The sequence below is a fragment of the Rhinichthys klamathensis genome, unplaced genomic scaffold, assembly GCF_029890125.1.
Source record: "Rhinichthys klamathensis goyatoka isolate OS25496 unplaced genomic scaffold, OSU_Roscu_1.1 h1tg000243l_1, whole genome shotgun sequence".
NCBI classification, from domain to species: Eukaryota; Metazoa; Chordata; class Actinopteri; order Cypriniformes; family Leuciscidae; genus Rhinichthys; species Rhinichthys klamathensis.
The window spans coordinates 729,516-744,623 of NW_026606765.1; the positions used below are offsets into that span (position 1 = coordinate 729,516).

The window sequence follows — 15,108 nt, forward strand, 5'->3', positions numbered from 1 at the left end:
GGAAAAACAGTGGGACACACAAGCCTGTGAACTTCTGAGTGCATTTTAATGTTGTTTAGAAACAAATATGATTTAAAAGAGAACACAGCAAAGGGACAGACAGACAGACAGACAGACAGATGGATAGACACAGACAGACATGGTTGATGACATGGAAGATGGATGATAGACAGACAGAAAGATAGTTAGGAAGATAGATAGATAGATAGATAGATAGATAGATAGATAGATAGATAGATAGATAGATAGATAGATAGATAGATAGATAGATAGATAGATAGACAGGTTGGTAGATAGATAGATAGATAGATAGATAGATAGATAGATAGATAGATAGATAGATAGATAGATAGATAGATAGAGATAAAATAATGTAACACAAACACCTATGAACTTTTGAGTATTTTATTGCAGTTTAGGACAAATATGTTTTAAAGAGAAGACTGATTCTGATTACAGACGACGCTGAGTCACACCAGGCCTCTGTGGCGGGGAAAGAAAAAGCCCATGTGTAGGTAATGCAATGACTGTACGTGTATCTGAGTGCATGTGAATATGCGTGTAGCAATGGAATGGTCTGTAGTTTGCTTCCTCAGGCCTGCTAGTGGGGATCTCCATTGACGTGGGGAGAAGATATTATTATAATATTTTTTTTCTCAGCGTGAGCGGTCCTCTCCTCTGGCAAAAAGCAGCGTCCAAAGAGCAACATGTGAGAAATCCAGACCGATATGTTTCTGTATGTTCGCTGTCACTGGAGTGTCTTTGTTTCACATAATTATTAGTACGCAGTGAGAAACCCCTCCCATCACCTGACGAGTACATGAACATGGTCTTGTGGCCAGTCCCAGGACACGGAGTGTGTTGGGCATCACATCCTTGCCTGTTACAATTTTGTATTGTGTGGCACATTTCAGGATAGCAGGGTTTGTACCTGCTGTGGAGATCTGTGCAGGACAGACTCAGCGTCTTTATAGGCATTTGTAGGGTTGGTGACCGCTTTATACACCTCTCCATACGCACGAAACACCAGCTCTGTGGACTGTTTGAAGATCTGCTCCCTGAGAGAGAGAAAATTATTCGGATTATTATATGCTAAATTTACACATTCAATTTAAGTTAACACATTAAACAATGGTTAAATCATATATCACAGAACCCATGTCACCACTTTGGCATAGTAATTAAATATGAACTAACAAAGTGAATTTAATATGTGATTACATTATTTTTTTCTATACAGTTTAACTAGTTAGACAGACAGACAGACATAATAGATAGATAGCCAGCTAGACCGAGCTGGATAGAGACAGACAGACGCTAGATAGATAGATATATAGACAGACATACAGAGATAGATGCTAGATAGAGATAGACAGACAGACGCTAGATAGAGAGATAGATAGATAGATAGACAGACAAAAAGATAGATAGATAGAAAGACAGACAGCAGAGATAGATAGATAGACAGACAGATAAATAGACAGACAGACAGACACTAAATAGAGATAAATAGACAGACAGATAGATAGTTAGATAGACAGACAGACAAATAGACAGACGCTAGATAGATAGATAGATAGATAGATAGATAGATAGACAGATAGACAGGCAGACGCTACATAGAGAGGACAGATAGATAGACAGAGATATATAGAGACAGATATATAGACAGACGCTAGATAGATAGATAGACAGGCAGAGATAGATAGATAGACAAATAGACAGACGCTAGATAGAGATAGACTGACAGAGAGATAGAGACAGACAGACAGACGCTAGATAGATAGATGGAGATAGACAGGCAGACGCTACATAGATATAGACAGACAAAAAGTTAGATAGGTAGATAGATAGACAGAGATAGACAGACAGACGCTAGATAGAGACAGATAGACAGAGACAGATATATAGACAGACAGAGACAGATATATAGACAGACAGACGCTAGATAGATAGATAGATAGATAGACAGAGATAGATAGATAGACAGACAGATAGTTAGTTAGATAGATGGATAGATAGACAGACAGACACACACTAGATTATATATATATATATTTTAGACAGACAGATAGATAGTTAGATAGATAGACAGACAGGTATACATATTGATAGATAGATAGATAGACAGACAGACAGACAGACAGATAGATAGAGACAGACAGATAGATAGAGACAGACAGATAGATAGAGACAGACAGATACTAGATAGAGATAAATACAGTCAGATAGATAGACAGATGGACGCTAGATGATATATATATATATATATATATATATAGACAGACAGACAGATAGTTAGTTAGATAGACAGACAGACAGACACAGACGCTAGATAGAGACAGACAGAGCTATATATATAGACAGACAGATAGTTAGTTAGATAGACAGACAGACAGATAGACAGACGCTGGATAGATAGATAGACAGGCAGACGCTACATAGAGAGAGACAGATAGATAGACAGAGATAGATGGAGACAGATATATAGACAGACAGAGCTATATATATAGAGAGAGAGAGATAGATAGTTAGATAGACAGACAGACAGACAGACAGACAGACAGACATATACATATAGATAGACAGACAGACAGAGACTGACATATGCTAGATAGATAGAGAGATAGATAGATAGCCAGACAGACAGAGATGGATATTTAGAGATAGAGAGACAGACAGATTGACAGACAGACGCTAGATAGATCGTGATGGATATATAATATAATGATATAATATAATGATGTATTCCAAGCTTTGGCAATATTGTAATATGTATAGTCATGCCAATAAAGCAATTTTGAATTGATATAGACAGATAGTTAGATAGACAGATATACAGATAGATAGATAGATAGATAGATAGATAGATAGATAGATAGATAGATAGATAGATAGATAGATAGATAGATAGATAGATAGAGATAGATAGATAGATAGATAGATAGACAGACGCTAGACAGAGATAGATAGATAGATAGATAGATAGATAGATAGATAGACAGACAGACGCTAGACAGAGATAGATAGATAGATAGATAGATAGATAGATAGAGATAGAAACTATAATAAATAAATAGATATTGTCACAAACTGACAATAAAAACATAGCCAGACCAAACCAAATAATTAAAACACAAAGAAAAAATACCTCTAACATTGGACAGACGCAACAGCCAAACAGAGTAAACTGGAATGCTATTTGGCCCATCACAGAAAATATGAATTGGCAGGATACCCGAGTACAGTGAGCGACCCTAAACTGAGGAAAGTCCTGAGCATAGAGACATGCAGACACACACACACCTGGCTGCCGAAGGAAGAGCGACTGTGCCCTCACTGCACACACACACACACACACACACCTGGCTGCCGAAGGAAGAGCGACTGTGCCCTCACTGCACACACACACACACACACACACACCTGGCTGCCGAAGGAAGAGCGACTGTGCCCTCACTGCACACACACACACACACACACACACCTGGCTGCCGAAGGAAGAGCGACTGTGCCCTCACTGCACACACACACACACACACACACACACACACCTGGCTGCCGAAGGAAGAGCGACTGTGCCCTCACTGCACACACACACACACACACACACACCTGGCTGCCGAAGGAAGAGCGACTGTGCCCTCACTGCACACACACACACACACACACACCTGGCTGCCGAAGGAAGAGCGACTGTGCCCTCACTGCACACACACACACACACACACACACACCTGGCTGCCGAAGGAAGAGCGACTGTGCCCTCACTGCACACACACACACACACACACCTGGCTGCCGAAGGAAGAGCGACTGTGCCCTCACTGCACACACACACACACACACACACACCTGGCTGCCGAAGGAAGAGCGACAGTGCCCTCACTGCGCACACACACACACACACACACACACACACACCTGGCTGCCGAAGGAAGAGCGACAGTGCCCTCACTGCGCACACACACACACACACACACACCTGGCTGCCGAAGGAAGAGCGACAGTGCCCTCACTGCGCACACACACACACACACACACCTGGCTGTCGAAGGAAGAGCGACAGTGCCCTCACTGCACACACACACACACACACACACACACACCTGGCTGCCGAAGGAAGAGCGACAGTGCCCTCACTGCGCACACACACACACACACACCTGGCTGTCGAAGGAAGAGCGACAGTGCCCTCACTGCACACACACACACACACACACACACCTGGCTGCCGAAGGAAGAGCGACTGTGCCCTCACTGCACACACACACACACACACACCTGGCTGCCGAAGGAAGGGCGACAGTGCCCTCACTCCACACACACACACACACACACCTGGCTGCCGAAGGAAGAGCGACAGTGCCCTCACTGCACACACACACACACACACACACACACACACACACACACCTGGCTGCCGAAGGAAGAGCGACAGTGCCCTCACTGCACACACACACACACACACACACACACCTGGCTGCCGAAGGAAGAGCGACTGTGCCCTCACTGCGCACACACACACACACACCTGGCTGCCGAAGGAAGAGCGACTGTGCCCTCACTGCACACACACACACACACACACACACACACACACACACACACCTGGCTGCCGAAGGAAGAGCGACTGTGCCCTCACTGCACACACACACACACACACACACACACACACACACACACACACCTGGCTGCCGAAGGAAGAGCGACTGTGCCCTCACTGCACACACACACACACACACACACACACACACCTGGCTGCCGAAGGAAGAGCGACAGTGCCCTCACTGCACACACACACACACACACACACCTGGCTGCCGAAGGAAGAGCGACTGTGCCCTCACTGCACACACACACACACACACACACACACACACACCTGGCTGCCGAAGGAAGAGCGACAGTGCCCTCACTGCACACACACACACACACACACACACACACACACCTGGCTGCCGAAGGAAGAGCGACAGTGCCCTCACTGCACACACACACACACACACCTGGCTGCCGAAGGAAGAGCGACTGTGCCCTCACTGCACACAGACACACTCACACACACACACACCTGGCTGCCGAAGGAAGAGCGACTGTGCCCTCACTGCACACACACACACACACACACACCTGGCTGCCGAAGGAAGAGCGACAGTGCCCTCACTGCACACACACACACACACACACCTGGCAGCCGAAGGAAGAGCGACAGTGCCCCCACTGCACACACACACACACACACACACACACACCTGGCTGCCGAAGGCAGAGCGACTGTGCCCTCACTGCACACACACACACACACACACACACCTGGCTGCCGAAGGAAGAGCGACTGTGCCCTCACTGCACACACACACACACACACACACCTGGCTGCCGAAGGAAGAGCGTCTGTGCCCTCACTGCACACACACACACACACACACACACACACCTGGCTGCCGAAGGAAGAGCGACTGTGCCCTCACTGCACACACACACACACACACACACCTGGCTGCCGAAGGAAGAGCGACTGTGCCCACACTGCACACACACACACACACACACACACACACACACACACACCTGGCTGCCGAAGAAGGAGCGACTGTGCCCTCACTGCACACACACACACACACACACCTGGCTGCCGAAGGAAGAGCGACTGTGCCCTCACTGCACACACACACACACACACCTGGCTGCCGAAGGAAGAGCGACAGTGCCCTCACTGCACACACACACACACACACACCTGGCTGCCGAAGGAAGAGCGACTGTGCCCTCACTGCACACACACACACACACACACACCTGGCTGCCGAAGGAAGAGCGACTGTGCCCTCACTGCACACACACACACACACACCTGGCTGCCGAAGGAAGAGCGACTGTGCCCTCACTGCACACACACACACACACACACCTGGCTGCCGAAGGAAGAGCGACTGTGCCCTCACTGCACACACACACACACACACACCTGGCTGCCGAAGGAAGAGCGACAGTGCCCTCACTGCACACACACACACACACACACACCTGGCTGCCGAAGGCAGAGCGACTGTGCCCTCACTGCACACACACACACACACACACACCTGGCTGCCGAAGGAAGAGCGACTGTGCCCTCACTGCACACACACACACACACACACCTGGCTGCCGAAGGAAGAGCGACTGTGCCCTCACTGCACACACACACACACACACACACACACACACACACACACCTGGCTGCCGAAGGAAGAGCGACAGTGCCCTCACTGCACACACACACACACACACACACCTGGCTGCCGAAGGAAGAGCGACAGTGCCCTCACTGCACACACACACACACACACACACCTGGCTGCCGAAGGAAGAGCGACAGTGCCCTCACTGCACACACACACACACACACACCTGGCTGCCGAAGGAAGAGCGACAGTGCCCTCACTGCACACACACACACACACACACACCTGGCTGCCGAAGGAAGAGCGACAGTGCCCTCACTGCACACACACACACACACACACACCTGGCTGCCGAAGGAAGAGCGACAGTGCCCTCACTGCACAGAGAATCAAGTGGAAACAGAGCTACACTTTTTGACATCCTGCCCCAAATATACAAACATAGACACTTTCTATCCCCAGTATTTACAACTCACCAGAAAGACTTCCACCAAAAATCAAATATGGACAAACTCCCACTCCTGGTAGAGGAGAAAGCCCAGCGAGCTCAAACCTGGCTGCCAGGTGTGTGAGGTCCTGTCACGACGAAAGAGCCTCCGGCAGGACAGACCTACCAACTATACGACTAGACACACTGATATAAATATTAGAAGATTGAAGATTTTTATTGCTATGTTTATTTTCATGTAAATTTTTTAATTTTTATTTTATTTTGTTATATATATATATATATATATATATATATATATATACTTATTTATTTGTTTGTATTGTATAGTGTTATGAATGCTTTGGCAATGTAAAGATTTCTTTCACCATGCCAATAAAGCTATTTGAATCTTGACAGACAGAGAGAGACTAGATAGATAGATATAGATAGACAGACAGAGATAGATTGATTATCATGTTAGACAGACACTACAATGTAAAGTGTTCCCAAAATAATAAAATTAGTAGCAATTAAAAACTACTTACAATATATGAGCGGTAAATAAACCAGTCAAGGTTAATCTGACGACCACATTTTACATTGTGTCACTGAACAAACCAAGTGAATCAAAACAGCACCATAGATAAATGACTCTAGGAACACTGGTAGCCATAACTTGGTGCTGTTTTGGTTTTGAGGGTACTTCTGTTGATCTAGGTTCCTGGAAACGCATCACACAGGAATCGGCCTTAATTGAAAACTACATAAACTGGTCAGACCATGGCTGGTCGAGTGAGCAAAGACAGTAGAGCTACACAAGACACTGATCTGGGTTCAGTTCAGGACTAACACTGCCCTCTACAGATGCACTTCTACCAGTACAGATACACATATGAACACACTGCAGTTTTAAAGATAATTGGGCAATTTATCTACATGTAAACCTTCATCAATTTACGGTAAGGGTATATGAATTATCATGAATTCATGCATGAATTAGGCATTAATTCCTGCATTAATATCTCATGAATCATCAGGAACTAACACGAGTTCAACGTTTTTCATTCATGACTTTGTGGATGAACAACACCTTTATTAAAACATTAACTAAGATGAGTACATCATCATGAATTATGATTTATTACGCATCATCATGATGTTTTCTTTGTTCACAAAAAAAATGTGTCTTTACTATCCATTGTGGATAAAGCTACAGTTATGGCACATGAATCATCATGAACTCATGCATAAAAAAGCATTAATTCATGCATGCAAGACTACTCTTCGAATTATTAAAGACATATACAAAAATCCACATGACCTCATGCATGCATACAGGCTAGAACAGTATATCAATTAATGTGAGAACTGTTTTACTGTTTTTCTGAATTATGATCAGAGTTTCCAAGCATGTTCATGTCTTCTTCATAGCCTGCAGGTAATTGGACAGACCCCAAAATAGACCAATCACAGCTCATAGCACATCAATTCTGTTGACATTCAAATACAGTAGTCATCATTAACTAAGCATAATCTTTTACAAAAAAAGAAATAAAAAAATGTTTTAGGTTAAGGAGTCACCTTTTAATGTATAGAGTTTTATAAATAAATATTTATAAAACTCCTCAACCTAAAAAATTGTTTTTCTTTCTTTTTTTGTAAAACAGCTTTATGGTTTTATTTTTGTAAAGAGATATACAGGCACTTCAAATAAAGTTCATGGTGTATGTACTGAATTCCTTCTCAGCTCATCCCTTGCTGTTGATTTCACTGGTTTATACTGTTTCAGAATAAAGCGGTAAAGTTAAGATTAAAGTCCATTTGTGCCCACAGTACATTGTTTGCAAAGGCTTGAACTTTCATGTTCATATTCATGTCATTTCACAGTTATGCCACCATTAATAGCACATTGTTCATCAGTGTTTCAAAGGACCAAGTCACCACTTTAGTTGAGGGGCCACACACATGATGAAGTCATTAAAAGATTATGCTTAGTTAATGATGACTACTGTATTTGAATGTCAACAGAATTGATGTGCTATGAGCTGTGATTGGTCTATTTTGGGGTCTGTCCAATTACCTGCAGGCTATGAAGAAGACATGAACATGCTTGGAAACTTGGATCATAATTCAGAAAAACAGTTCTCACATTAATTGATATACTGTTCTAGCCTGTATGCATGCATGAGGTCATGTGGATTTTTGTATATGTCTTTAATAATTCGAAGAGTAGTCCTGCATGCATGAATTAATGCTTTTTTATGCATGAGTTCATGATTAATGTACCATAACTGTAGCTTTATCCACAATGGATTGTAAAGACACATTTTTTTGTGAACAAAGAAAACATCATGATCATGCGTAATAAATCATAATTCATGATGATCTACTCATCTTAGTTAATGTTTTAATTAAGGTGTTGTTCATCCACAAAGTCATGAATGAAAAACGTTGAACTCGTGTTAGTTCCTGATGATTCATGAGATATTAATGCCTAATTCATGCATGAATTTATACATGAATTCGTGATAATTCATGTACCCTTACCGTAAAGTGTTCCCATAAATATCAAGTCAGATTAATGCTTGGCCTATAAAAGGAGCAGTTCAACCAAAAATACTACCCACACACTTAAACTAATTGACTTACACACATATACCCAAAAAAAGTTTTCTCTGCATTTCTCCTATGCTCTAGCTTGCAGATAGACAGATAGACAGATAGACAGATAGATAGATAGATAGATAGATAGATAGATAGATAGATAGATAGATAGATAGATAGATAGATAGATAGATAGACAGATAGACAGATAGACAGATAGACAGATAGATAGATAGATAGATAGATAGATAGATAGATAGATAGATAGATAGATAGATAGATAGATAGTCAGATTTGTGAACAAATCTTTCAGAACCGTTTTGTGATTCGGATAAAGCAATTCACTAAAAAGATCCGACCCAAAATAACAGTTCCTATATGAATCAGACAAGAAAGCACGGGGGAAGAAAGAAAATAAAGTCATTAAGGTTTGAACAGACACAAGGCAGATTAAATAACGGCAACATATTCAGATTTGGTTGAACTTATCCCTTTGAAGTGAACAAAATCTATGTGTGTGCGTATGGATCCAACTCCATTTAGCTCGCCTTTGTATCTAGCGCAGAGTTGAGTCACGTGCGGCGTGTTTATGTGTGGGAGAGATAGAGAGAGAGAAAGAGAGAGAGAAATGGACCAGGAGCTAATTAGCTGTGCCAAGCCCGTGCACGAGTCCATCTCCATTAATAGAGAACATTAACCTGAGGGACAGTGAGTGCTCCTCAAGCCGGTTACATTTCCCAGTAACAATGCGACTCAATGTGTGCGCCTCTCTACCGCTCAAATAGCAACATCGCACTGATGTGCTGATGCTAAAAGCACCAAGAAACATGACAAACGCACCAGAAACCTGTCATGCGTCACTAATGCCTTGACGGCCCCATACATTTTATGGGCCAAAACCTTATTTGTTTAGGTCAGCTGTGGTTGAGTAATAAGAATAACTAAACTTGAGCTAGAAATTGTAAGAACAATTGTAATGTTTTGAAACGTAATGCTTCATGTTATTTGCAAATGGCTGTATTATAGACAACACGCGTGTGAGATATGCAAGCGGACTCGTACTTGATAGCAGCACTGAGCAGGAAGTTGAGCTGCGGCATCACAAGTGTATCAGGAGAGGCCAAGTAACGGTCAAACTGGACCTGTGTGTAAAACAAATAACACACTGTTAGACACATCAGGAATGGAAAGAAAAACATAACGTTGCTGACTTTAGCAAATGAGACCACACCTTTAAAACCATTAGGTAGCACTATTCAGACTGGATTGGATTTGTTGATTTACAATTATTAACAAAGGGTGTCTGTGATTTCACCTAAAAAAGATTGATGGACAGAAAAGCTGTGAAAACACTATGTAATTTGTTCTGTGAGAACGGTTTTCAATTCAGACTGGATTCAAATCACAAAGTACGTCTGAAAACATGAATCTACCTGACCTCCCAATGGTAAGCTAGTCCTGTACGAGTAGAACTTCAACGCTTTTATGCCCTATTATGCGTTTTCAGATATTATCTTTCATGTAGTGTGTAATAAAGCTGTTTGAGAATGTAAAAGGTCTGCAGAGTTTTAAAGATAAAAGTAATTGTCTCCCAAAATCAACTTTTCAGCACACCAAAAGGATGAGGGTGCGATTACCTGTGTGTACAAGAGCTGAGGAAGATCAGATATGAAACTCAGATATGGTAAAGGGCGCTTGGTTTCTAAAACAGGCTGTATCGTCGACCAATCACAAACAGACTGGGTCATTTGACCAATCAGAGAAGAGTATCCAAAGTCGCTTTGGATAAAAGCGTCGGTAACACTTTACTTGAAGGGGTGTACATAAGACTGACATGACACCTTCATAACCATGACATGACATATGTGATGAATATGAAGTAGGGTTTATGCATGTTTATGACAACTGTCATTAAGTGTCTTTCGCTCAATAATGACATTTTGAATGCAAATATGACATTGTTTAAGATGTCTTTGTTATGACACCTTGACATAAACCAATACATCATAACCTGTCAGTGTCTTTGTCATGACAACTTGACATTAAATTAAGTTAAACTGTCATGTGGTTGGTTTTGACATTGGCTGTCATAAGGCCATTATAACGGTGTCATGAATATTTGTCGTGACCTCAACTACAGTGGTACAAATTGAATTTGTCATTAAACAGTTATAATGGCTTCATGACAGCTAATGTCAAAACCAACCTGACAGTTTAATGTAATGTTAACCAGTAAAGCCAAGTGGTTTCTTAAGTTTGATAGTTAATCTGCTATGTCATGTTTATGACAGGTTGTGTTGTCTTAGTAATGTCAAGTTGTCATGACAAAGACACTGACAGGTTATGATGTATTGGTTTATGTCAAGGTGTCATAACAAAGACATCTCAAACAATGTCATATTTGCATTAAAAATGTCATAATTGAGTGAATGACACTTAATGACAGTTGTCACAAACACGCATAAAACTTCCTTCATATTCATCACATATGTCATGTCATGATTATGAAGGTGTCATGTTAGTCTTATGCACACCCCTTCAAGTAAAGTGTTACCGACGTCTGCTAAATGAATAAATGTAACGTAATGAGTAAGCTCTCAGAAAGGAGGGATCCTTCACTGAACCGTTGAAGTCTAGGGATGTCAATTTACATAAATTCGCATAATCGATCGTTGTTTAAATTAAGAATCAATTAATTGTTAACCATAATCTCTTAAATCCCAAGCGGTGGGAGGGCTAAGTTATCATGTCACTTAACCCCATGATAACTAACACAAAATAGGTGTTGTAGTATATTTAAGACATTGTAACAATACAAAGTGGGTTGAAGGGTTTTTGACCTTGGATGCATTTAAACCTATTGTCGGAGACCTCGAAAACAAAATTAGAAAACTTTAAAATAGCATAACAGGGGCACTTTAATAAAGAGAGAGAAACAGGCCTCACCATTGCTGTTTTTAAGGATGTGCTGTCCATGCCAGGGAGGTTGGCCAAGGGACCCTAAGAGGGAGAACACAGCAAAACATGAGAGGAGGACACACAACTACTTCCCTTCAGCTGTGTGAACTGAAACAGCCTGTGGCACAGATACAACACACAAACAAAGAGAAGGAATAGGTGCAACAGGACAGCTTGAAAACACACGAAGTGAGAGTTTTCACATTTCAACCTAATTCGTAGCTGCTTTGTGACACTGTTGAATAGATGGATTAAAAAAAAAAAAAAAAATGAATGGGAGTGAAAACGGACAAAAATATGTCTAAGAAAAGAACATCTATTGACCATAGACCAACGCTACTTTTGCATCATCGAAGGGTAACGCCCCCTTTTAGGCGAAAACAAACGGATTCCCCTGAGAACAGAACTCACTCTAGATCTACTAAGTTTCTTGATAGCAAAAATGGCACAAACTTAAAGAAGCTACTGGATAAGGGGTTACAGAGGTGTCCCTTTTAAATGGTCGAAAACTGGATTAGTGACCCCACGTAGTGGCCAAATATGGACTATTCAGACATCTAACGTTACCACTATCTCGTGGAATCACCAAGTAAGTTACGTTAGCCTATTTTTTTTTGTCATTAACACACTCACAGTATGACAAACTAGACAATGAGGCCATGTCACTTGGATCATATTTAACCTGATTTAAGCTATTGACAGTTTTGTTGTCGACTAGCTATACTAACTTATAGTCTACGAACTAACACCACTTTAGTCCTAGCCTGCCACTATTTCAACAGTAAAATCAGTTAACAGCCAATTAGCGTGCCTAGTGAGAGCTAATCACATAACGTTAGCTGCTAGCAGCTTCGTCTTTCTAACTAGTATAGCTAGTCGACAACAAAACTTAAGTCAATAGCTTAAATCAGGTTAAATATGATCCAAGTGACATGGCCTCATCGTCTAGTTTGTCATACTGTGAGTGTGTTAATGACAAAAAAAATAGGCTAACGTAACTTACTTGGTGATTCCACGAGATAGTGGTAACGTTAAATGTCTGAATAGTCCATATTTGGCCACTACGTGGGGTCATTAATCCAGTTTTCGACCATTTCAAAGGGACACCTCTGTAACCCCGTATCCAGTAGCTTCTTTAAATACCGCCACGGTCCTCGGCCGGCAAAGAGAGTGTGTATGTTTGTGCCATTTTTAAAGAAACTTAGCAGATCTAGAGCGAGTTCTGTTCTCGGGGGAATCCGTTTGTTTTCCCCCAAAAAGGGGCGTTACCCTTCGATGACGCAAAAGTAGCGTTGGTCTATCTATTGTACAATGCAATTGAACAGCAACAGCACGTCGCTAGGTGTTGCATTATGAATTGAGTTCTGACGCACTGAATGCAGCAGATATGAACTCAAACTTGTGTACCCAGAATCCTTTATGTTCACACGCTTGTAGAGATTATGGGTACGTTTACACGACAACGATATGCTTAAAACGGAGAAGTTTTTCCTTTGAGTTTTTCCGCGTACAGACGACACCATTGTCAAAACGATCCCCATTCGCACGGATCCGCAAAAACGAATAAAAACGCTGTGTTCTGCTGCCAGGCCACTAGATGGCGATGAAACGCTATAGACCGAACACGTAATACGCATATGCATGACATCATCGTCTTCAGAGATTCGCGTTTATGTTGTTCACACGGAGACCGTTATCAAAAACGTGCACTTTGAAACCCGTTTTTAAAACCCGAAACGCCGTTGTCGTGTATACGAACGGCCAAAACGGATAAAAAGTTTGGTGTCGTGCAAACAGCCCCTATGATAGCCGTAGACTAAAATTTGATTGGATGAGAGCCGTTTAAAGTCGTTATAAAATAGCCAATTTACAGAAAGCTGTAAATGCACATCGACTAAATATTATATGAATTATAATTAGTCGCTACAAACAATCCACACAATTGCGAATTTTGCATAAGGGTGAAACATTTACCCATGCGGGTTTCGCAACAGGTTCAAGTTTTTACGCGAATTTGCTGGGTTCACCAACAGAGAGCTCTGAGTTGTGCTTCAAACATTGCTACACTACTGACAATAAACAATGGACCTTTCAGATCATTCATCACAATGACTTTTTTTTTTACCACAATTAAGGCGGTTTTAGACATATGAATCCTTGTAATGCACAACCTCATCATGGCTTTTATTATAACACGGATCATTCCAGTGTACAAGGATTCATTATGAGTGCCAAACATCAACAGGATCTTAATACAGTCTAGTGGTCTTTTTCTAGCACATACAATTTGTAGGTTGGTAATGTTTTTAAAATGATGCCATGGTCATGAGACACAAAGTTGGCTTTTGAGGGCCTGGTTGATGAATCACGTCTGTTGTGAGCAGCAGGAGCCGTATAAAGCCGAGACGGGCCGTAATTACCAGCGTTGAGTGGACAGAGAAGACATTGAAGCAGTAAGCGAGACAGTTGTGTCCTGTGCTGTGGACAGCAGGTGTCCAGAGACGCTTAGTCACACGCCAGCCTTTTACGGGGGTGTGTGATGAGGACAGGCGTGGAAATGCCCAGACTGCAGTGCTCTGCCAAGACCCACACACACACACGTGCTTACTTTCAATGCTTCTTGCTTTCTCGCCTGTCTTCTGTAATATAACACCTTGCTCAAAGTGCCGCTACATGTCCGAAAGAGTCGCCAAGTTCACTGGAAACTTTTTCACCTGACAATTACTCCGCTCAAACACCCATAAACGAGAGTAAGCATCAAAAAGCAGTGGGAACAACATGAAAGGGCAACAATTCTTGCTTTATAAGTCATGACGAATAATTTGCGATTTAGTGAGTCAGTAGCTGTTTCAAGTGATTCATTAAAAAGAACTGGATCATCAGTGCCAGTTCATTGGCAGAAGAATCATTCATTCTGGGATCTAACTACACTGGCCACTGTATGTT

The 15,108-nt window shown here is 42.2% G+C and overlaps 1 protein-coding gene across 1 annotated transcript in view; it reads right to left on the reverse strand.

The window, feature by feature from the left end:
* Positions 1 to 391: 391 nt before the first annotated feature.
* The window catches only part of cog6 (component of oligomeric golgi complex 6), a 72,310-nt gene continuing 57,593 nt past the window's right edge, over positions 392 to 15,108 (reverse strand). The window contains exons 17-19 of the mRNA XM_056265974.1: positions 12,151 to 12,204; positions 10,267 to 10,346; positions 392 to 1,058 (exon numbers count right to left, since the gene is read on the reverse strand). Of these exons, the coding sequence (XP_056121949.1) occupies positions 911 to 1,058; positions 10,267 to 10,346; positions 12,151 to 12,204 (282 nt within the window). The 3' untranslated portion in view covers positions 392 to 910. The remainder of the gene's footprint in view (positions 1,059 to 10,266; positions 10,347 to 12,150; positions 12,205 to 15,108) is intronic.